Raw genomic sequence first — 22,010 nt, forward strand, 5'->3', positions numbered from 1 at the left:
TATGCTCTTAATTTCCTCTACAGTGCTGTAAATTTACAGTCCACTTTCAGAGTATTAAAAGAGATGATTAAACAAGTGCCCAGGATCCCCGTTCCTATGCATACTCCCTAAAACAGGCACGTCATCCAGCTATCTGGTCTGTGCTAGTTTTGAGAGCAGGCTCTGAACTCTATTAACCTCATCTTCCAGTACTCTGACAAAACTCTGGTATGCTGATCTCCTGGAGCCCCCTGCAACACACTGCGCTTATTGGCATCCGCTAGTGTACAGGCAGAATAGGGTAGTGAATCCTGGTATCTACTGGGTGCAACTTCTAGCCGTGTGCTTCCAGGCAGAACTATTTCTCTGTGCCTTCAGGTACCTTCTTTGTAAAATGCGGACAATAATAGCATAAAATTCATACAGTTACTATGAGAATTAAGTGAGTCTATATAGAAAGTGCTCGGAACACTACCTGATACAAACAATAACTAACACTCAGGTAGCTCTTCCTATTATTCACTTTCACTTTTGACAGGCCTCCAACCATACCTAGCTTCATGACCTACCTGAAGCTTACTTTCTTCTCCAAGTTTCACCAACCTTTCTTCTCTTTAAACTCTAATGGTATTTGGCTGTCTTTAAATGTTATTTAAACTATTTCAAACATATACATATTGCTATTGTAGAAAGACTTATAAATTACTCAAGAACAAAGATCTTATTTCTAATTCCCTCTCTATCCACCAAGTGCCTAGCATTTAAACACTACAGGGCAATACATGCATACAGAATGACAAATACATCAACTTCCACAAGTAAGTTCAGATAACAAGCTGACAGATTAATCTAATGGTGATACAACGTTGTTTGAGTAATACAATCGGCAATGTTAAAAGTTCCAAAAATAACCTAAATACATATTTACAGTAATTTAAACATGTTACTGGAAAGTAACACAAAAAAAGGAAAAAAAATCAGTTTACTCATACTTAAAAGTATCCTTAAAAACTAAAAAATTATGTGTTTATCTTAAAGAAAATACACAAAGCAAAGGTGTGTTAAATGTGTCATAATAGGATATTCATAAAAATACATGTCTGACTTCAGGGTTTACTTAAATACAGACTTCCTCCATAGAGCATTTTAAACTATCTGAAGTATATGGAGTCTTTTAGAAACACACACACACACACACACACGCACATGCACATGAAACAAGCTGTAAGTATTATATTTTAATTAGAAACAAAACTTGCAAGTTAAAAAAAAAAAAACTTCGGATACTTAAATTGAGAGGTGGAAGGAGAGTATGGATTTATATATTCGAATTCTCTCAAAAGCAGTTATTTATTTCTTCATAAAGGGTGTTAAGGCTACAAGAGAGGGAAGCTTTATACCCTACATGTAAATCTTATCAATTTTATCCTTTTGCTCTCTATATACTTCTGATTCTCTCTCCGCACACATTTTTCATATACCTGTTTTTCACAAGATCTTTGTTATTACGTAAGGAAAGAAGTTATATCTTATGGTGTGAGAAATGCCCCAAACTTTAAAATAACTGCAAGAAGATAAATTTTGTTAAAAGCAATATTTTCATTCTTAAATCAATTTTATTTATACAATTTTTTTGAATACTCACTTATATAATGCATTCCTAAATTCAGGAGTCATAAAAAGTGTTTGCAAAAGGCTATTCAAATAGCAAGTCATTGCTTGGTTTACTAGTCCCACATATCCTTTAAAGAGAAAATACAAATATACATTAATCAGCATTTACATTAAAAATAACAAAAACATAATAAGAATTTAATTCATAGTAAAGATTCAGAGGTTAAAGTTACTACTCATTTGGAAATTATTTCAATTTGTTCAATAGCACCTAAGAAAAGATCCCTTTTCTAATATGTGCTCTAAGTAAGCTTTGTTTTGCAGAAAATGTTAGGATACCTTGTTATAGATATGTCCAGAGATACACATGAAAATTATATGACATTAACATTTTAAGAGTAATATGTTCAGTAAAGTACGTGTTACTGGCATAGACATAATCTTTTTCCCCCAAATCTAAAAGTTTAAACATATTAAACTTTTAAACATATTAAACTAGATTATAATGGAAAAGTATAAACATATTCACTTTAAATAGCATCACACACATCCAATGTAGACAGACTATACACAACTAGTTATCCCTGTCATCAAGCCCTATAAACCAATTGCTGTAAGAATGAATAACATATGAGATAAATTCACTACATGCAAACTCACAAAAGCTGAGACTCTAAGTAAGGCAGAGTGACTTCATCTGTTTCAACAAGCCTGTCAATGAAATTCTATATATCAGCATGCTGTGCAAAGGGTGATATGGATCCACACCATCTGTACTTGTATGATTCCAAGAAAAGACCAAGTATGGTAGCTATCTGCTTTTCACTTTTGTACTAGGGTTCAAGCTTTTATTTTTTTCACCTTTATTTTAAGAACCGTGTATGCATGGGTGGTTTATATCTTAATCTACATCATTGCATTATTTTAAACTGCTTCTATTCCAGACTATTCCCCACTTGAGCTGTTTTCATAGGATCCTATATTTAATCCGTATTAGAGCCTTTATCTCACTGTTTTGTAATGACCCATTTGCTTATATGTCTTCTCCATCAAGACTGTGAAAGCAGGGGTTGAATCTGATTTCTGTCTCTCCTATTACTTAGCACAGCAGCAGATGCACATGAGAGGGCAATGTGTATGACTTACAAGTAACACAAGTTTGTATGGTATCTAACCTGATTATTAATAATAAAAAACATTATTTCATTAGTTCATACAAACACACCCTTTCCCACAAACAACAGCACTTTGGCCAGGAGACCAGGTTGTTCTGTATCTTCTTCTGAGCTGAGGCTGCCCTGGGATTTCCTTTCTTCTCCGTCCTCCTTCTCCCAGTTCCTCAACAGTCTAGGGGAGAACCAATCTACTCGGAGCCTTACAAGGTAAATGAATACTACTATCATCCTTTGTGTACATATACATCAATCATGTATCACTTGTTTGTGACCTTGTTTCCCTTTACTGGGCTTAAAAAAATGTTTTCGGGGTAGGCTTGAGAAGAGAAGAAGAGAGTAATGGCAATTAATTTTTGCCATAGCTCTTTATTTTACCATTAGGTATAAAAATCACATATAACTCTATAATCTTTTGTACTTGATTTGGCACCATATTTAAACAGCATGAACACTGTGTCACATGAATGTACTATTTTCCAAAAGTATGACGATTTTGATGACACTGTTAAAAGTGCTAATGAATTAACAGAAACCTTTCTCATTATGCATTGTCTAAATCAACAAACTTCAAATGGCAGCTATTATCAAGTGGATTCTACATCTGAAATAGTTATGAATCAATATTTTTAGTATAAGTCAGTAAGCAAGAAGAATATGAGAACATATACCATCCAGTAGAGGGCACATGCAAAAAGAAATCCTAAACAGAACCAACCGCTAAGGAAGGAGAAATCAAACAGGCCCAGTGAAGTGGAATCAAATAGGCCAGCTCCTGAAGTAGATAAAAAGGTTGTTAAAGAAACTGGCCAAAGACAGGTATCATAGATTTAGTTTCTAATCACCTGTAAGTTCACATTAGCCTTCAATCTACTCCTTACTTCTCCCCAACCCACCATCTCCTATCAACAGTGGCTGGCTACCAGTGGGAAGTGGTAGGAAAGAGACAGGAAAGAGTATGTTGAGTACCCAAACCCATTGCTTTACTGAGAAATGTGTTTCTAGAGCCCTAAGTTAAAATCATGAAAGCATTTTCTAATAAGAACATTTTACACATGGTGCCAAAATTTATAATAATTTCTTAAGGAAATGCAAACTCAATAGTTTGATAAAATAATTTTATCTGATAAAATAATTTCTGAACACAACCACCTTGGATGCTTACAGAGTAACTCAGAAAGGCAGGACCCCTAGAACACTGGAAGAAAATGTACAGGTAGGGAAAGGGAGTGAAGTAGAGGTGTGTGAGGAACAGTAAATGCGAACAAAGACTATGATTACATGGCAATGCATAGCAAAGACTTCTAAAAATATTTTTTAAAGTAAACTTCAACTTACTAATATAATTTCTGGGAATTTTTATCTTTAGGAAATAATCAGAGATGAAAACAAAAATGTATGTATAAGAATTTTCATAATAATATCAGCAATATTAATAATTACAGACAGTTTAAATATCTAAACCTATACAATGAAACTATTTTTCAGCCATTTAAAGCCCCATATTAAAATACAATTTAATAACATTAAAAAATACTCCTCATATAGTATTAAGTGAAAAACATTAATTGAAAATCTACTCATGATTCCCCATTTTCTGAAAAGTACACATATAGAGGAAAGATAAGATAAAAATATGCAAAATTGCTAGAAGTGGTGCTAGTAGTACTGTAAATTATTTTCACTTTTTTATTTTATAGTAAGACAGTGACATGTATTTTAATATATTTGTATAATCAAAGAAAGAGCGTTTTTAAAAAGCATGTCTTAGTCTCAAGGAATTCACAGGCCTCAGAGAGCCACAGGAAGTTGAAGTTAGTACACATCAAAGTAGGAGTTCTGTAAATACTTAGTGCAAAAATGACTGCATCAATTGTCAGAAGACAAAGCAAATATCTCAAGAATCTTGATTTGTTAAATCTGGAACTCTCTCACAGTGTTTCAGCTATCTCAGAATAATGTAGGGTGCTTATTTAAAACAAAATGCAATTTCTTCCAGCCTACTACAGAGCACCTAACAGCATTTTGGGAAGTAATGCCTTGGAACCTACATTTTTCTTTTTTATTTTTTTGAGACGGAGTCTCGTTCTGTTGCCCAGGCTGGAGTGCAGTGGCACAATTTTGGCTCACTGCAACCACCTCCTGGGTTCAAGCGATTCTCCTGCCTCAGCCTCCCGAGTAGCTGCGATTACAGGCACCTGCTACCACAGTCAGCTAATTTTTGTATTTTTAGTAGAGATGGGGTTTCCCCATGTTAGCCAGGCTGGTCTCAAACCCTGACCTCAGTTGTCTGCCCGCCTCGGCCTCCCAAAGTGAAGGGATTATAACCGTGAGCCACTGTGCCCGGCTGGAACCTGCATTTTTAACAAGTACCCCCAAAATTAATTTTAAAGAAATTAAAATCTGAGAATCACTACTCTAGATAGTGTAATGGGAAACAGTTTTATTACTTCCTATTATCTGAAATCAAAGATAATTTTGTATTTTTTTTATTGTGGTTGTTTGCTACAAAAAGTTCTACTGATAGAAATGAACCCTAAATACCAAACTTAATCAGGTTTTACTATTATTTCCAGAACAAATAAACCATTAAAGCTGCACAATAACTAGCTATGAGGAAATTATTCTAAATTCTAATTACAAAATATAGTAAATGAAAGATTACAGATGACATTAAAACAAAATCTGGAGTTGGGCACCATGGCTTCTACCTGTAATCCCAGCTACTTGGGAGGCTGAGGCAGGAAGATCACTTCGAGACTAGCCTGGGCAACATAGTGAGACCTCATCTCTACAAAAATTTAAAAGCCAGGCATTGTGATGCACACCTGTATTCCCCGCTACTTGGGAGGCCGAGGCAGAAAGATTACTTCGAGACTAGCCTGGGCAACACAGTGAGACCTCATCTCTACAAAAATTAAAAAGACAGGCATTGTGGTGCACACCTGTAGTCCTAGCTACTTGGGAGGCTGGGGTGGGAGGATCGCTTGAGCTTAGGAGTTCGAAGCTGCAGTGAGCTATGATCTTACCACTGCACTCCAGCCTGGGTGACAAAGCAAGACTCTATAACATAATAATAAAATTAAAAATAAGAAATCTGCAATGTAAAACTATAGTGTTCTTTTTACACTGATATTTGTAATGTAATATTTAAAATCACCTGTTTTGAAGTTCTAAGAGTAAAGTTTCTGAAGCCATACTTAGCATGAAACACCATTAATGAGATACGCAATCAAAGGCTTCTCTGAACCCCAGTTGCCATTTCCTTCAACATAAAACATACTATCTATTGCAAAGATTTGTTTTAAGATGAAATAATGTGTAAATTTATCAAGATTTATTCATTAGGCGGTTAAACAATCTTATATGTAAATAAACCTTTGCATAAAAAAGCCATTTTACTTGCTCAATAAAGTGAAAAAATTAAAAAACGTAGGCTTAATCGTATTGAGAAAAAAACAGAAATTTCAAAATCACATGATTCATTTCAAGCACATGATTAAACTAAAAGATAACACAACAGACCCATAAAATAAGCACGGCCCATGTGCTTCAAAATGGAAGTACTGTAAAAGTAGACAACACAGATTTTCCTTTCTGGAGGAAGTCCACTTTAAAAATTTCAGAGTATAGTCAAAATAGAAAATTATTAAAAAGAAGTCTTGAATTTTTTTCTTTTCTTTTTTTTTTTTTTTTTTTATTTGAGACAGGGTCTCAATCAGTCACCCAAGCTGAGTACCGTGGCGCCATCATGGCTCACTGCAACCTAGACCTCCTGGGCTCAAGCAATCCTCCCACCTAAGCCTCCTGAGGAGCTGGGACTACAAGCAACAGTGACCACGCCCAGCTAATTTTTTTATTTTGATTTTTGTAGAGATGGTGTCTGGCTAGGTTGCCCAGGCTGGTCTCCAACTCCCGGGCTCAAGCAATCCTCCTGCCTTGGCCTCCCCAAAGTGCTGGGATTGTAGGTGTTAACCACTGTGCCCAGTACACCTATAATCCCAGCTACTTAGGGGACTGAGGTGGGAGGATTGATTGAGTCCAGGAGTTCAAGACTGCAGTGAGCCATTATCATGCTTCTGTGCTCCAGCCTGGGCAATAGAGCAAGACTCTGTCTCAAAAAAAAAGAAAAAAGAAACGAAAAGTCTTCCTTAAAAACATAATATTCAATAATGTTTACATTATTATTAAATAGTGGCAGCAGCAACATAGTAGAAACAACAGTGGGTTGAAGGAAAAGTAAACCACATACTTTTTCTAACTTTGCAGCTGCTAGCTAGTACTCCTGCTCTAGGTCTCAGTTTTCTTATCCATAAAATAAGAGGATTAGGCTTGAAATCGCTAAGATTACTTTGGCTCTAATGCCCTATGATTTTATGAAAATACAACAAATCTTACCAGTTTCTGATTTATTCAAAATAGATGAGTAGGAGTAGCTTTGGCTGACATAATCACTGGTAGAACCCACAGAACCTTCTCTTGGAAGCGGACCTATAAACCTGTCATGAACACTGTCTTCCCCAGCACTGGAATCCTCCTAAAATGCAACATATTCAAATAGTTAGTAAATAGCAAATGTTGCTGAAACAACAGCATTCACCATTTCCTGTAGGAAGGTTTGAATGATGCCTGATACAAAATACTTTGGAAAGGTGTTCATGTCCCCTTCCAAAGTGTTACTTTCTAAATTTTCTTTCAAATTTTCTGTTTACATGAGAGAAGATTTTTGGTACTAATAAATCAAGAGTACCATTGTACTCCGTGATGACAGTCTATCATTCATTTTTATATCATCCTTGCCACGTAGGCCTAGCATATAGGGGACACACAATTATTGTTGGTGAGATGGATAGTTTCCTACTGTCTCTGACAAGAAACTTCATTTTAATAAGGAAGATGCTGAAAAGGATTAAGGGACATAAAAACAGCACAAGCAATTAGAACAGAACTGAAGAATTCTTCTGCATTTAAAAACATGAATCCCTGAATTGTGAATCCAGAGTTCCCTAAATTAATAGCTATTTTAGATTTCAATGTCACTCAGACTAATCAAAATCTTCTCATGATGTCATAAAAATAAATGATGCAATTAATGAAGATCAGAGAGCATATTCTGTTACTGCTTCAGTACAGATGGACTGTGTTTAATTACTGTCTAGTATCCAGACAGGCATTGTTATTCACAATAAACTTCTGAATGAAAAGCTTCAAATAGAACAACCTTTCCTAAGCAAAAGTATCATTAAACAGAAGGATTCTGAAAAAGTCCATAAAGCCTCAGATTTCTCAGCCTGTAAAAGAGTGAGGTAAATCAGACCAGGTTTTAATCTTTTTTTGGCATTTTAATTTTTTAAATTATTATTTTTTCAACTTTTAAGTTCAGGTGTACCTGTGCAGGATGTGCAGGTTTGTTACACAGGTAATGTGTGCCATGGTGGTTTGCTGCACAGATCATCCCATCACCTAGGTATTAACTCCAGTATCCCTTAGCTATTCTTCCTGATGCTCTCCCTCACAACATGCCCCAGTGTGTGTTGTTCCCTCCCTGTGTCCATGTGTTCTCATCATTCAGCTCCCACTTATAAGTGAGAACATGTAATGTTTGGTTTTCTGTTCCTGTGTTAGTTTCCTGAGAATAATGACTTCCAGCTCCATCCATCTCCCTGCAAAGGACATGATCTCGTTAGTTGTTATGGCTGCATAGTATTCCGTGGTGTATATGAACCATATTTTCTTTATCCAGTCTATCATTGATGGGCATTTAGGTTGATTTCATGTCTTTATTATTGTTAATAGTGCTGCAGTGAACATATGTGTGCATGTATCTTTATAACAGAATGATTTCTACTCCTTTGCCTATATACCCAGTAATGGGATTGCTGGGTCAAATGGTATTTCTGCCTCTAGGTCTTTGAGGAATGACCACATTATTTTCCACAATGATTGAACTAATTTACTCTCCATAACCTTGCCAGCATCTTTTGTTTTTTGACTTTTTAATAACTGCCATTCTGACAGGTGTGGGATGGTATCTCATTGTGGTTTTGATTTGCATTTCTCTAATCAGTAATGTTAAGCTTTTTTTCATGTTTGTTGGCCGCATGTATACCTTCTTTTGAGCAATGTCTGTTCATGCCCTTTGCCTACTTTTTAATGGGTCTGTTCTTTTTCTTGTAAATTTATTTAAGTTCCTTGTAGATTCTGGATATTAGACCTTTGTCAGATGGATAGATTGTAAATATTTTCTCATTCTGTAGGCTGTCTGGTCATTCTGATGATAGTTTCTTTTGCTCTGTGGAAGCCCTTTAGTTTAATTAGATCCATTTGTCAATTTTTGCTTTTGTTGCAATTGCTTTTGGCATTTTCATCATGAAATCTGTGCCTGTACCTATGTCCTAAATAATATTGCCTAGATTTTTTTCTAAGGTTTTGTATAGTTTCAGGTTTTACATTGAAGTCTTTAATCTGTCTTAAGTTAATTTTTGTTTATGGTGTTAAGGAAGGGGTCCAGTTTCAATTTTCTGCCTATGGCTAACCAGTTCTCCCAGCACCATTTATTAAATAGAGAATCCTTTCCTCGTTGCTTTTGTCTGGTTTGTTGAAGATCAGACAGTTGTAGATGTGTGGTCTTATTTCTGAGTTCTCTATTCTGTTCCATTGGTCTATGTGTCTGTTCTTTTACCAGCAGTATGATGTTTTGGTTACTGTAGCCTTGCAGTATGGTTTGAAGTTGGGTAGCATGATGCCTTCAGCTTTGTTCTTTTTGTTTAGGATTGTCTTGGCTATTCAGGCTCTTTTTTGGTTCCATATGAATTTTAAAATAGATTTTTCTAATTATGTGAAGAATGTCAACGGTAGTTTAATGGGAATAGCATTGAATCTATAAATTACTTTGGGCAGTATGGCCGTTAACAAGATATTGATTCTTCCTATCCATAAGCATGGAATGTTTTTCCATTTGTTTGTATCTTCTCTGATTTATTTCAGCAGTTTATAGTTCTCCTTGAAGGTGTCCTTCACTTTCCTTGTTAGCTGTATTCCCGGGTATTTTCTTTCTGTAGCAATTGTGAATGGGAGTTCATTCGTGATTTGGCTCTCTGCTTGCCTGTTGTTGGTATACAGGAATGCTAGCAATTTCTGCACACTGAATTTGTATCCTGAGACTTTGCTGAAGTTGCTTATCAGCTTAAGCTGATTTTATGAAAATACATCATAAGACGATGCGGTTTTCTAGATACAGGATCATGTCATCTGCAAACAAAGATAATCTGACTTCTTCTCTTCCTATGTGAATACCTTTTATTTCTTTTTCTTGCCTGATTGCCCAGGTCAGAACTTCCAATACTATGTTAAATAGGAGTAGTAAAAGAGGGCATCCTTGTTTTGTGCCAGTTTTCAAGGGAAATGCTTCCAGCTTTTGCCCATTCAGGATGGTATTGGCTGTGGGCCTGTCATATATGATTCTTGTTATTTTGAGTATGTTCCTTCAATTCCTACTTTATTGAGAGTTTTTAACATGAAGGGATAATGAATTTTACTGAAGGCCTTTTCTGCTCATGTGTTTTTTGTCTTTAGCTCTGTTTATGGGATGAATCGCATTTATTGATTTGCATATGTTGAACAAACCTTGCATCCTGGGAATGAAGCCAACTTGATCACGTGGATAAGCTTTTTGATGTGCTGCTGAATTCAGTTTGCCAGTATTTTATTAAGCATTTTTGCATCAATGTTCATCAGGGATACTGGCCTTAAGTTTTCTTTTCTTGTTGTATCTCTGCCAGGTTTGGGTATCAGGATGAGGCTGGCCTCATACAAAGAGTTAGGGAGGAGTTCTTCCTTTTCAATTTTTTGGAATAGTTTCAGTAGAAATGGTACCAGCTATTCTTTGTACCTCTGGTAGAATTCAGCTGTAAATCTGTTTGGTCCTGGGCTTTTTTTTATTGGTAGGCTATTTATTACTGCCTCAATTTCAGAATTTGTAATTGGTCTATTTAGAGACTCAATTTCTTCCTAGTTCAGTCTTGGCATGGTGTATGTGTCCAGGAATTTATCCATATTTTCTATTGTATGTGCATAGAGATGTTTACAGTATTCTCTGACAGTTTTTCGTATTTCTCTGGGGTCAGTGGTGATATCCCCCTTATCATTTCTGATTGTGTTTATTTGATTCTTCTCTCTTTTCTTATTAGTCTAGCTAGCAGTTTATCTATTTTATTAATTTTTTCAAAAAATCAACTCCTGGATTTGTTGATTTTTTAAAGGATTTTCGTGCCTCTATCTATCTCCTTCATTTCTGCGCTGATTTTGGTTATTCCTTGCTTCTGCTAGCTTTGGGCTTTGTTTGCTCTTGGTTCTCTAGTTCTTTTAGTTGTAAGGTTAGGTTGTTAGCTTGACATCTTCCTAGCTTTTTGATATGGCCATTTGGTGCTATAAATTTCTTTCTTAATCCTGCTTTAGCTGCATCCCAGAAATTCTGGTATGTTATCTCTTTGTTCTTATTAGTTTCAAAGAACTTCTTGATTTCTGCCTTAATGTCATTATTTACTCAAGAGTCATTCGGGAGCAGGTTGTTCAGTTTTGTAGTCATGTGGTTTTGAGTGAATTTCTTGAGTTCTAGTTTGATTGTGCTGTGGTCTGAGAGACAGTCTGTTGTAATTTCAGTTCTTCTGCATTTGCTGAGGAGTGTTTTACTTCTGATTATGTGATCAGTTTTAGAGTAAGTGCCATGTGGTGATGAGAAGAATGTATATTCTGTTGTTTTGGGGTGGAGAGTTCTGTAGATATCTATCAGGTCCACTTGATCCAGAGCTGAGTTCAGGTACTGAATATCTTTGTTAATTTTCTGTTTCGATGATCTATCTAATACTGTTAGTGGGGTGTTAAAGTCTCCCATTGTTATTGTGTGGGAGTGTAAGTCTCTTTTGTTGGTCTCTAAGAAGTTGCTTTATGAATCTGGGTGCTCCTGTATTGGGTGCATATATATTTAGCATAGTTAGCTCTTCTTGTTGGATTGGACCCTTTACTATTATGTAATGCCCTTGTCTTTTTTTATTTTTGTTGGTGTAAACTCTGTTTTGTCAGAAACTAGGATTGCAACTCCTGCTTTTTTCTGTTTTCCATTCACTTGGTGAATTTTCCTCCATCCCTTTATTTTGAGCCTATGTGTGTCTTTGCACATGAGATGGGTCTCTTGAAGACAGCATACCGATGAGTCTTGACTCTTTATTCAGCTTGCCATTCTGTGCCTTTTAATTAAGGCATTTAGCCCATTTACATTTAAGGTTAGTAATCTTATGTGCAAATTCGATCCTGTCATCATGATGCTAGCTGGTTATTTTTCCTGGCTTATGTGATTGCTTGATAGTGTCACTGGTCTGTGTACTTCAGTGTATTTTTGTAGTGGCTGGTAACAGTTTTTCCTTCCCATATTTAGTGCTTTCTTCAGGAGCTCTTGCAAGGCAGGCCTAATGGTGATGAATTCTCTCAGCATTTGCTTGTCTGAAAAGGATCTTATTTTTCCTTTGCTCATGAAGCTTAGTTTGGCCAGATACGAAATTCTGGGTTGGAAATTCCTTTCTTTAAGAATGTTGAATATTGGTCCCTAATCTCTTCTGACTTGTAGGGTTTCCACTGAGAGGTCTACTGTTTGTCTGTTTGTAGGTGACCTGGCCTTTCTCTCTGGTTACCCTTAACATTTTTTATTTCATTTTGACCTTGGAGAGTCTGATGATTATTGTCTTGGGGTTAATCTTCTCATGGTGTATCTCACTGGGGTTCTCTGCATTTCCTGAATTTGAATGTTGGACTGTCTTGCTAGATTGGGAAAGTTCTCCTGGATGACATCCTTAAGTATATTTTCCAACTTGGTTCCATTCTTCCTATCTCCTTCAGGTACCCCAATCAGTTGTACGTTTGGTCTCTTTACATAATCCCGTATTTCTTGGAGGTTTTGTTCATTCCTTTTCAATCTTTTTTCTCTATTCTTGTCTGCCTGTCTTATTTCAGCAAGACAGTCTTCAAGCTCTGAGATTCTTTTCTCTACTTGGTCTATTCTGCTATTGATACCTGTCATTGCACTGTGAAGTTCTTGTAGTGTGTTTTTCAGCTCCATCAGGTGGGTAATGTTCCTCTCTGAACTGGCTATTCTGGCTGTCAGCTCCTATATTATCACGATTCTTAGCTTCTTTGCATTAGGTTACAACATGCTCCTTTAGCTCAGCAAAGTTCGTTATTACCCACCTTCTAAAACCTACTTCTGTCAATTCAGCCATCTCAGCCTCAGCCTAGTTCTGAGAGGCACTGTGGTCATCTGGAGAAGAGGCATTCCGGCTTTTTGAGTTTTTGACATTTTTGTGTTGATTCTTTCTCATCTTTGTGGGCTTATCTACCTTTGATCTTGGAGGCTGCTGACCTTTGAATAGGGATTGTGTGGGGTCTTTTCTGTTGATATTATTGTTATTGTTTTCTGCTTATTTGTTTTACTTTTAACAGTCAGGCCACTCTTCCATAGGGCTGCTACAGTTTGCTGGGGGTCCACTCCAGACCCTAGTTGCCTCAGTTTTTCCCGTACCTGAAGGTATCACCAGTGAAGGCTGTGAAACGGCAAAGATGGCAGCCTGCTCCTTCCTCTGGAAACTCTGTCCCGGGGTTCCTGAGCTGTTGCTGGCCTGAATGCACCTGCAGGAAGTTGCTGAAAACCCGTTGGGAGGTCTCACCCAGTCAGGAGAAACAGGATCAGGGACATGCATAAAGAAGCAGTCTGGCTGCCTTCTGGTAGAGGTGTGCTGCATTGTGTGGGGACCCGTCATCATTTGAACTGTTTGGACTCTCCAAAGCTCGCAGGCTGGATGGCTGAGTCAACCAAACTGCAGAGACAGTGGCCTCCCCTCTCCCCTACCCAGAGCTCCATCCCAGGGAGAGATCAGAGCTCTGTCCGTATAACCCTGGCTAGAGTGACTGAAGCCCCTGCAAGGAGCTCCTACCCAGTGAGGGGGAATGGATCAGGGTCCAGTTTAAAGAGGCAGTCTGGCCATGATCTGGCAAAGCAGCTGTGCTGCACTGGGGGGAATCCTTCCTTGTCCAGATCATTTGAACCCTCCAAAGCCAGCAGCTGGAATGACTGAGTCAACGGAACCACAGAGATTGTGGCCAACCCTCCCACTGGGAACTCCATCCCATCTCGGGCAGACCTCAGCTTGTTGCCATTGGCTGGCTTGAATTCCAAGCCAGTGGGTCTTAGCTTGTGAGGTGCTGTGGAAGTGGGGCCCGTAGAACAATGCTGCTTGGATCCCTGGATTCAGACCCCTTCCTAGGGGTATGTATGGATGGACTTTCCACCTTGTTGGGGATCCTGGGGCAGAGTATGTAAAACTCCTGGGTCTATATGTGTGCCCGAGTGGCTGCTCTACCAAGATTCCACACAGCTCTGTGTATTGGACCCAAGACCCTGGTGGCGGGGGCTCCTGAGGGGATCTCTTGATCTCAGGGTTGCAAAGATCCATGAAAGTAGCGTGGTTTCCTGGGCAGAGTCAATCATTCACAGCTTCCCTTGGCTGGGGGTGGAGATTCCTCTGGCTTTGTGCCTCTCCTGGGTGGGCCATCGCCCCACCCTGCTTTTCTTCATTCTCTTTGAGTTGTTTGCCTAATCAGTCTCAATGCGAGAACCTGGATATTTAAGTTGAATGTGCTGTATTCACTCGCCCCTTTCACTCCTCTCCATGAGCAATGCAGACCGCAGCTGTTTCTAATCAGCCATCTTGGCCCCTCCCTCTTACTCTTTTTTAACTCATGTCCTCTACAATGTACTGAGAGAAAAAAAACAAAATCTCTGGTGGAATAGCCCTCAAATTGGGAGTTACTGCATTAGATATCTCTAAGGCAACTGGGCTGAACAGGAAAGTCTACTGAAACGTGAATTCAGGGATAAACATTAAAAGAATAGAAGGGAAACATTTAATGTATACACCAGTTATTCCAAAAAACGTGGCAGGTTAGGGGAGGAAGTGAGAATGGAAACGACCTTCTCGCAGATACTGAAAAACCTGATGAAAACCCCAAAGATTTACAGCAACCAAGCAAATGCGTAAACAAAGGAAGGGTCACTACTGAAACACAGGAGATCTTTGTGGCACTTTGACTTATCCTAGACCCACCCCCATCCCTGGTGTGGCAGTGGTCTTGAAGACAGCAGTATATGTTAAATCCAAGGCGGCAACAGACTGTATACACAAATAATGTTGCTATGGATGTCCAGTGTAACTATGTTATTCTACACACTTATAACAAAGCAACATAAAATGAAAAAATATTAATTCATTACACAAATTACAAAACACATCTTATTTCCTTTGGGAAACTGCATCCTCAAGTAGTAGGTGACAGTGCACAAAAATTATAAATACGGGGCTTTCTAAGTAGCTTACCAGCAGTATTTGAGGTTGTTCACCATCTTTATCTGTCAAATGCAGAAAGTTCTTCTTTCCTGGCTCAAAATTAGCATCAAGAAGTGACTTGTCACTGGTATGATCCAGTGGTGCCTATGGACATAAAACATAATATTTCACATTATGAGAAACATAAAATAAGTAATCTGTAAATAGATACATATCTACATTTAAATAGTATTTTTTTAGCAATGATCTGGTAAAATTCTCTTCATCTAGGCTGGAATTAACTTATTTATTCATTAACTGGGATAGCTAAGCCCAGTAACAGTGCATACACTGATAGGTATCCCGGAGACTCACATTCCCCAACATCTAAAAAACTAAAAAGAGAAAAGGTGAAAGTTAAGAGGTAATGTTAAGTATTACATACACATAAAAAGAATCTATAAACATTTCTCTTTCCATGTTCTATACAATATATGCAGTATGATATTTAATGCAGTTTCAAGAAAATTGACCAAAGATAATTTTACATAACTAAAAACCAAAATGTTTTGATATATAAATATGATGAAAAATACCAGATAAGCAACATACTAAGCAACCCAACCAAAATAATTATGTAATGTAATTATGTAATGTAACAAAAATAAAACTAATGTAGTATATAATATGGCCTTTAGAAAGACTCCTTCAGGAAAAGCCTGTCCTAGTAAATGATACCTATTTCAAATGTACCCCTAGGATTCAGAGGACCCAGGGGGTATGGAAGTGATTGTGATCAGACCTTTGAAAATTAAACACCTAAGAGTCAAGTCTTCACCTAACTTATATGGTAGGGCAATTTCAACTCTAGCTGTCATTCTAATATACTCTAATTGGTGGATGAGAGAGGAAACTCTGTATGCCCCAAGCCCTACTCACTCACTCCAGACTGCTGTTGAGAAAAATGAGGGAGTAGAGATAAACATCTTTAAGACTGTTCTGTTACATTAAGAAATGTTTTTAATGTTTCAAAGACATGGGCAGAGTCTCCTTATACTCATTTTATGAAAATGCCTTTATTTCTTAGGAAATTAACACTGATTAACATTGTATAAAAGTGCAGGTACTGAGGACAAAAAAAAATTTAAGAGATTCTGCTACTTACTATCTGTGTGACTTTGGAAACTTATTTCACTTCCCCATGACTCAGTTTCTTCACCCATGAGGGTGTAGTCGCATCTACCTCATAGAGTAGTTATTAATATAAGGATTAAAAAAGATTACGTTTGTACAGAGCTTAGAATACTATAAACACAGTAAGTGCAAAAGACGTGTTAAGTAAATAAAATAGCGAATATATGATCTACCTCTTAACTTTGGCTCACATCTATCAATCCACAAGAAAAACAGGACATAGAAAACCTGAAGCTAAAAGCAGCCACATGGAAGGAAGAAAGGGATTGCTGGGTTCCTTAAAGTCACTGGTAGGACATGATCAGATCATATAGCTGAAATACACAGGGGTTTTACCTCAATAAGTGTCTGTATACAAGGTGGTGAGTAGCTAAATGGGCTGTTTTCTGAGGAGTATCCATTCAGCACTAAGCAGTAAGCAGGAGAAAGTAGTCATATTTGTAGAAATGTACAGGAGGCAAATAAAAATACAGAAATAGAGCTCGAGTACAGTAATAGCTAAAAAGAAACAGGTAATCCTGACATACAGCTATTTAAAGCTATTGTGGAAGATAATTTAACAAATGCTTTTTGAATGCCTAGAAGGAATGCTTATGGAAGATACGAAATTTATACGAGGTTCCTGTAATGAAAATGCTGACATAGGAAATGGAAAGACACAGATGAGTAACACCTATAACAAAAAGGAACTGTAAGTGGCGCAGCCAAAGGGCATAGGAGGTCAAAGAGAAAAAAATTACTTTTAAAGCAGCATGGGGAAACATCGAGTAAGGCTTTTTAAGGGCAAAAGATGAATAGGACCTGGGAAGACACCTAGGACAGTACAGAACTATCCTTTAAACTGAAAAAGGACGACACTAGAAATTATGTGGTGATGTACCAGAAAGTGTTCAAAGTCTCAGATTAAATATTGTTTATCTTTCTATGTCTTGTCTGACTACCAATTTTACTGGTTAATTTCAGTTTAAAACATTAGTTCTATATTTAAAAAAAACAAATATATTATGGAATAAAAAGCATAATATGATTTTAAGGGCAAATCAGGCAACATCAAACATCTTTGATTCTCCTGTGGAACCAACTTAAAATATGTACTCCAAATACCATAGGGGTACACATTCAACTTCACTGACGGTTAGAGGTATTTTCCTGGAAAACTTAGACAGAAAAATATGGAAATTTATGTTAAGAAAATAAATCAATCCAATATCTGGGATTTAAGAGTATAAAGCCTTAAAGAACCAATAGTAGCTTGTCTTAGATTTTTAATCAGTGGGCAATGAGCAGTGATTGATGGTTACTGAACTAGAAGGTGACATAAGTGCTACAATTTTAGATGACTGAAAATAATTCTAACTATCATGTAGGGTGAATCCGGACGGAGAGAAAGGAAACAAAAAAGGCTATCTAGAATACTATTCTAATAACGCAGATGAGATCCAACTCAATGGTCTCCTTCCTTAACCACACTCCCATGCTATGTTCTGAGTATTTATGTCTCCCCAAAATTCATATGCTGAAACCTAATCCCCAATGCAATGATATTAAGCGGTGGGGCCTTAGGAGCTGATTAGGTCTCAAGGGTGGAGCCCTCATGAATGGAATCAGTGTCCTTATAAAAATGGTCCAAGGAGAGATGTCTATCAAGGATTCCTAGAATTTTTTTTAATAATTGCAATTGTTTATCTTGGTAGTAAACATTAATACAAGATTAGGTCAAATGATGACCTAAGAACATGTCTACCAATAATCCTCCCCAAAAGTCCATAAAATGTCAAAAAAGAGCATGCTTAGCAAACCAAAAATTTCGAGAAATTAAACAATAGAAAACAGACAGGATCAGATCTACGAAAAAATAAAACTAAGGGGAACCATAGCCCAAAGATCCTATAAGAGAAGACTACTGTGGAGATAAAGGTAGTAAGGAACTTCAGACTAAGGTCAAGACGTAGAGGCCAGGAAACAGCTAAAAGTGAGCAAGTAGGAAAAGGCATTCTGATCAGTTTGGTATCTCCTCTCTTTTTCTCCTTGGACTACGCAGCAGACAGCAGTGCCTATTTCCTGTCAGGGTAAAGAGTGGGCACGTGACCGGAGAGGTAGCACAGAGCTGTCTAACTAGGTACTGATCAACTCCTAACCCTAAAGAGTCAGAAACCAGCCAATCCCAGAACAAAGTATAAACACATCACATCTAGCAGCATGTCTCACCCTTTTTCCACAACAACCAAGAATTGAATATAAGTTTAATCAGCATCCACAGAGAAGTGAACAGAGATTCCCAAATATAAAGATAAGCAGAAAATAAGAATCACTAAACATTTAAAGAAATGCTACACCATGAAAGAGAGAAACTAAATGTAATGGATAAAGAATAATTAAGGAAACAGTTAATAGAACAGAAGACTAAAATTAGAAGGTATACCCTCAAAGAGATCTGACAAGACTGCAATCGTTAAAAATGTTTTTTTTTTTTTTTTTTTGAGACAGAGTCTTGCTCTGTCACCCAGGCTGGAGTGCAGTGGCGCAATCTCGGCTCACTGCAAGCTCCACCTCCCGGGTTCATGCCATTCTTTTAAGCTTGAGAGTTAAAAGTCAAAAGCTATACATGTTCATACAAAGAAAAATACACATATAAAAAGTTGCCCAGAAATGCACATAGACACACAAATAAAAAGAAATAGTCAGCTCGAGATAATCTTGGTTAACATTGGAATGTATGAGGCATAAACGCTTCCATTTTTCTTACTACGAATATTTTTCTTCTTTTCCAAAAATCAGATCATAAAATATGATTTTACAATGTTTTTTCATGGAAAAATATAAGATGATCATCATTCTGTTCAGTAAATATAGAAATTTTTCTTTAGTTGAGACAATATTATGAGAGCCACCTTTCATGAATGAAAAAACTGATGAAATGACATTATGTAAACTTTAGGACGAGCAAATGTTAAATCCAGAATGGAGGCAAAGGAAGAAGAAGGATCTAATTACTGAGCTGCACATAGGCTCTTACTGTAGTTGTTATACTTTTGTTTATGATTTTAAAAGAGTTCCAGGATTTAACATTATCATTAGTAACAACAACAATGGCTATAATAACATTTTTAGAAGCTTAAGTCTAGGATTTTACCATATCAGCAGTATTGATTCCATTTCCCCACACCAAATCAAAGGTTCCATTTATGTAGCCTACTTTGTTGGCCACATCTTCAAAGAGCTTTCTGACTGGAGTAGATGCTGGTAAATTTAAAGTGATCCGTTCATTCACTGTCTTTGAATTAGTAGTATCTTGTATAATACATAAGACTCTAGGTTCTTCAGCAGCATTTTCTATCTGAAATTTTAAGAAAAATATCACTTTATATATTATCTTTAAAGCAAAACAAAAGTATAATTAGCCATAAAATTTTATGATTAAATGTAAAAGACCTCATGAAATATTAAGTATTTTCTCTGTGCTATTTTCTCTGTTTTATTGTAGTCTGAAACACATTCCAATGGATATGTCAAACATATAAGCACCATATATGTTTGTTTTGGAAAAATCGGGGCACATTTCAGAATCAACAATCATTCTTGGAGATATTTGCTTTCACCTTTAAGAATGTAAATCCATGGTCAATAAGCCATGAAGATAGTAATATTTAAGCAATTTTAAGTTAAAAATTATAAAATCTGATCCTTAAAAAATGTGTCATTACCATGCTAGCCACAGTCAAATCAAGTATTTCTGGGTCTCCTAAAAAAAATGGGAATTGCACAAAAATGCAGTAAGGATTGTCTAAAGATTACAAAATCTATAACTGAGGGATACAGGCTACCACATCTCCTGATCTTTACGCTGCTGTACCCATAAGTCTAGATGTCCAAAAAGCTCCATTTATTAACGTGTCGGGAGCTGACAAGCTTATCCAAACAGATGAGCCAGGAGGAGGGGGAAGGAAAAACAAGGAAACAGTTTCAATTACCAATACAGAAGGAATTAGGGCCACAAATTATCCTTCCTGCTTAAACTTTCTCAAATAAGCTATGCCCTCCCTCAAGCTGTTAAAGGACACCACTTTTCCACTTTCCACAGGGGCAAAAGACTACATCAAAGACACTTTATTGGAAGAAATTCCTTTCCCTCCTTCTGTAATGGCCATCTCAATGAATGGCACCATCATCTGCCTAGCTGCTGAAACCAAACAGCTGGAATGAGCATCTTCCTCGTCCTTCCCTCTTTACCTCACATAGTCTCCAAATCCTATCAATTCTACCTTTTGAATATCTCTTGAACTACCTCCTTCACTTTATTCCTGCCTGCAGCAATAAGAATAACAGCTTCCTAAGAAGTTTAACTTCTTCCAATCTTATATTCCTTCAACCCCAAATAGTATTTCTGATATACAAATCTGATGATGTAAATCTCTTGCTTTCCCTGAAAGTCAGGTGTGGCATTAAACTGGGAGATGTCTCCCCATGTCCATAATGGGCTATTCAGAAATATGATCTCTACAAACTGGTGGTATACACAAAAATTTATTTCTTCCTTAGTTTTTATAACAATATCAACCCCAACCTTTTGTTGCTTCTATATTATCCATTTTTAAATAAGAATAATTATAATTGGCTAGTACTGAAGATGGGATAGCCACAAAGTTTTTTGTTTGTTGAAGTAATACAATTATCTTTTGTTTCGGTGACACACAATTTTGGGTTTGCAAGAGATCATTTAAATTAAAGTTACTTCAATTAGTTTAGAACAAAAGTAAGTTGCTATAAAAGTATAATATTTAAAATAAATTGGGTAGCACTAAAATTCAGACACATCCAAATATTTAATTACTAATAACTTAACTTAAAAAATAAAAAGAAAATACATTTCTGTGAAATAAAAGAAACAAAAGAACATTATTAACATACATTTCAAAAAAGATAAAAAAGTCTTCACCTATATATTTTAGATGTTATATTAACATATTTAATAGACTATTTTACACATTTTAACTCTAAACTAAAAAACATAAAATATATCTTTTTAAAAATGCTGGTTTATGATGAAAGAGTAAATGACTCAAAATAAATTTCAGCTACAAAACATACACTTTTATAGATTCAATAGTATACTTCAGGGATAGGTCAAGTCTGAATGATTCAGTGTTCCTAGTATAAAATACTGTAGTAGCCGGATTTTAAAGCTTCAAATAGGCTGGAGTTGATGGTCAAAGGAAGACAACTCTAAGAATTTAGAAATCAAAAGTGCTGTAACAGTAATCATACATAAGAATGGTGATGTGGCAACATCATATGGCCAGACATTAGCAGTTCCTGGTTCTTTCCCTAAATATGTGAATGCAGGATCCAAGTACCCCAGATGCCTCTCCTTCCATGTGGGAAAACTATCCCTCAATGAAATCCTACCTAAAGACTAAATGTATTATACAGAAAAAAACAAAATTCAATCTCATGTGTGGCTGATATTCTTTTTAGTAATAGCCCTTCTTTTCTGTACTTATAAATAATTTTGCTTTTTTAAAAAATAGTAAGAGTATAAAGGAAAAAATGGAAATAATCTGTAACTCTATAACCCACAGATAACTATTAGCATGCTGGCATATATCCTTCCAAATATCTTATCTGCAAACACACACACACACACACACACACACACACACACACACACACACAGAGAGAG

The 22,010-nt window shown here is 36.6% G+C and overlaps 1 protein-coding gene across 8 annotated transcripts in view; it reads right to left on the reverse strand.

Moving 5' to 3' along the window:
* Positions 1–22,010, reverse strand: part of USP47 (ubiquitin specific peptidase 47) — a 123,322-nt gene that overhangs the window by 65,186 nt on the left and 36,126 nt on the right. For 6 of the 8 annotated variants that reach the window (XM_055282406.2, XM_063641987.1, XM_055282408.2 and 3 more), the window contains 4 exons: positions 19,464–19,667; positions 15,188–15,301; positions 7,164–7,302; positions 1,625–1,721 (listed from right to left, as the gene is read on the reverse strand). In XM_055282406.2, the coding sequence (XP_055138381.1) occupies positions 1,625–1,721; positions 7,164–7,302; positions 15,188–15,301; positions 19,464–19,667 (554 nt within the window). The remainder of the gene's footprint in view (positions 1–1,624; positions 1,722–7,163; positions 7,303–15,187; positions 15,302–19,463; positions 19,668–22,010) is intronic. The other 2 variants (XM_055282411.2, XM_063641989.1) reach the window with 1 other exon arrangement.

This window comes from Symphalangus syndactylus, chromosome 6 (assembly GCF_028878055.3).
Source record: "Symphalangus syndactylus isolate Jambi chromosome 6, NHGRI_mSymSyn1-v2.1_pri, whole genome shotgun sequence".
NCBI classification, from domain to species: domain Eukaryota; kingdom Metazoa; phylum Chordata; class Mammalia; order Primates; family Hylobatidae; genus Symphalangus; species Symphalangus syndactylus.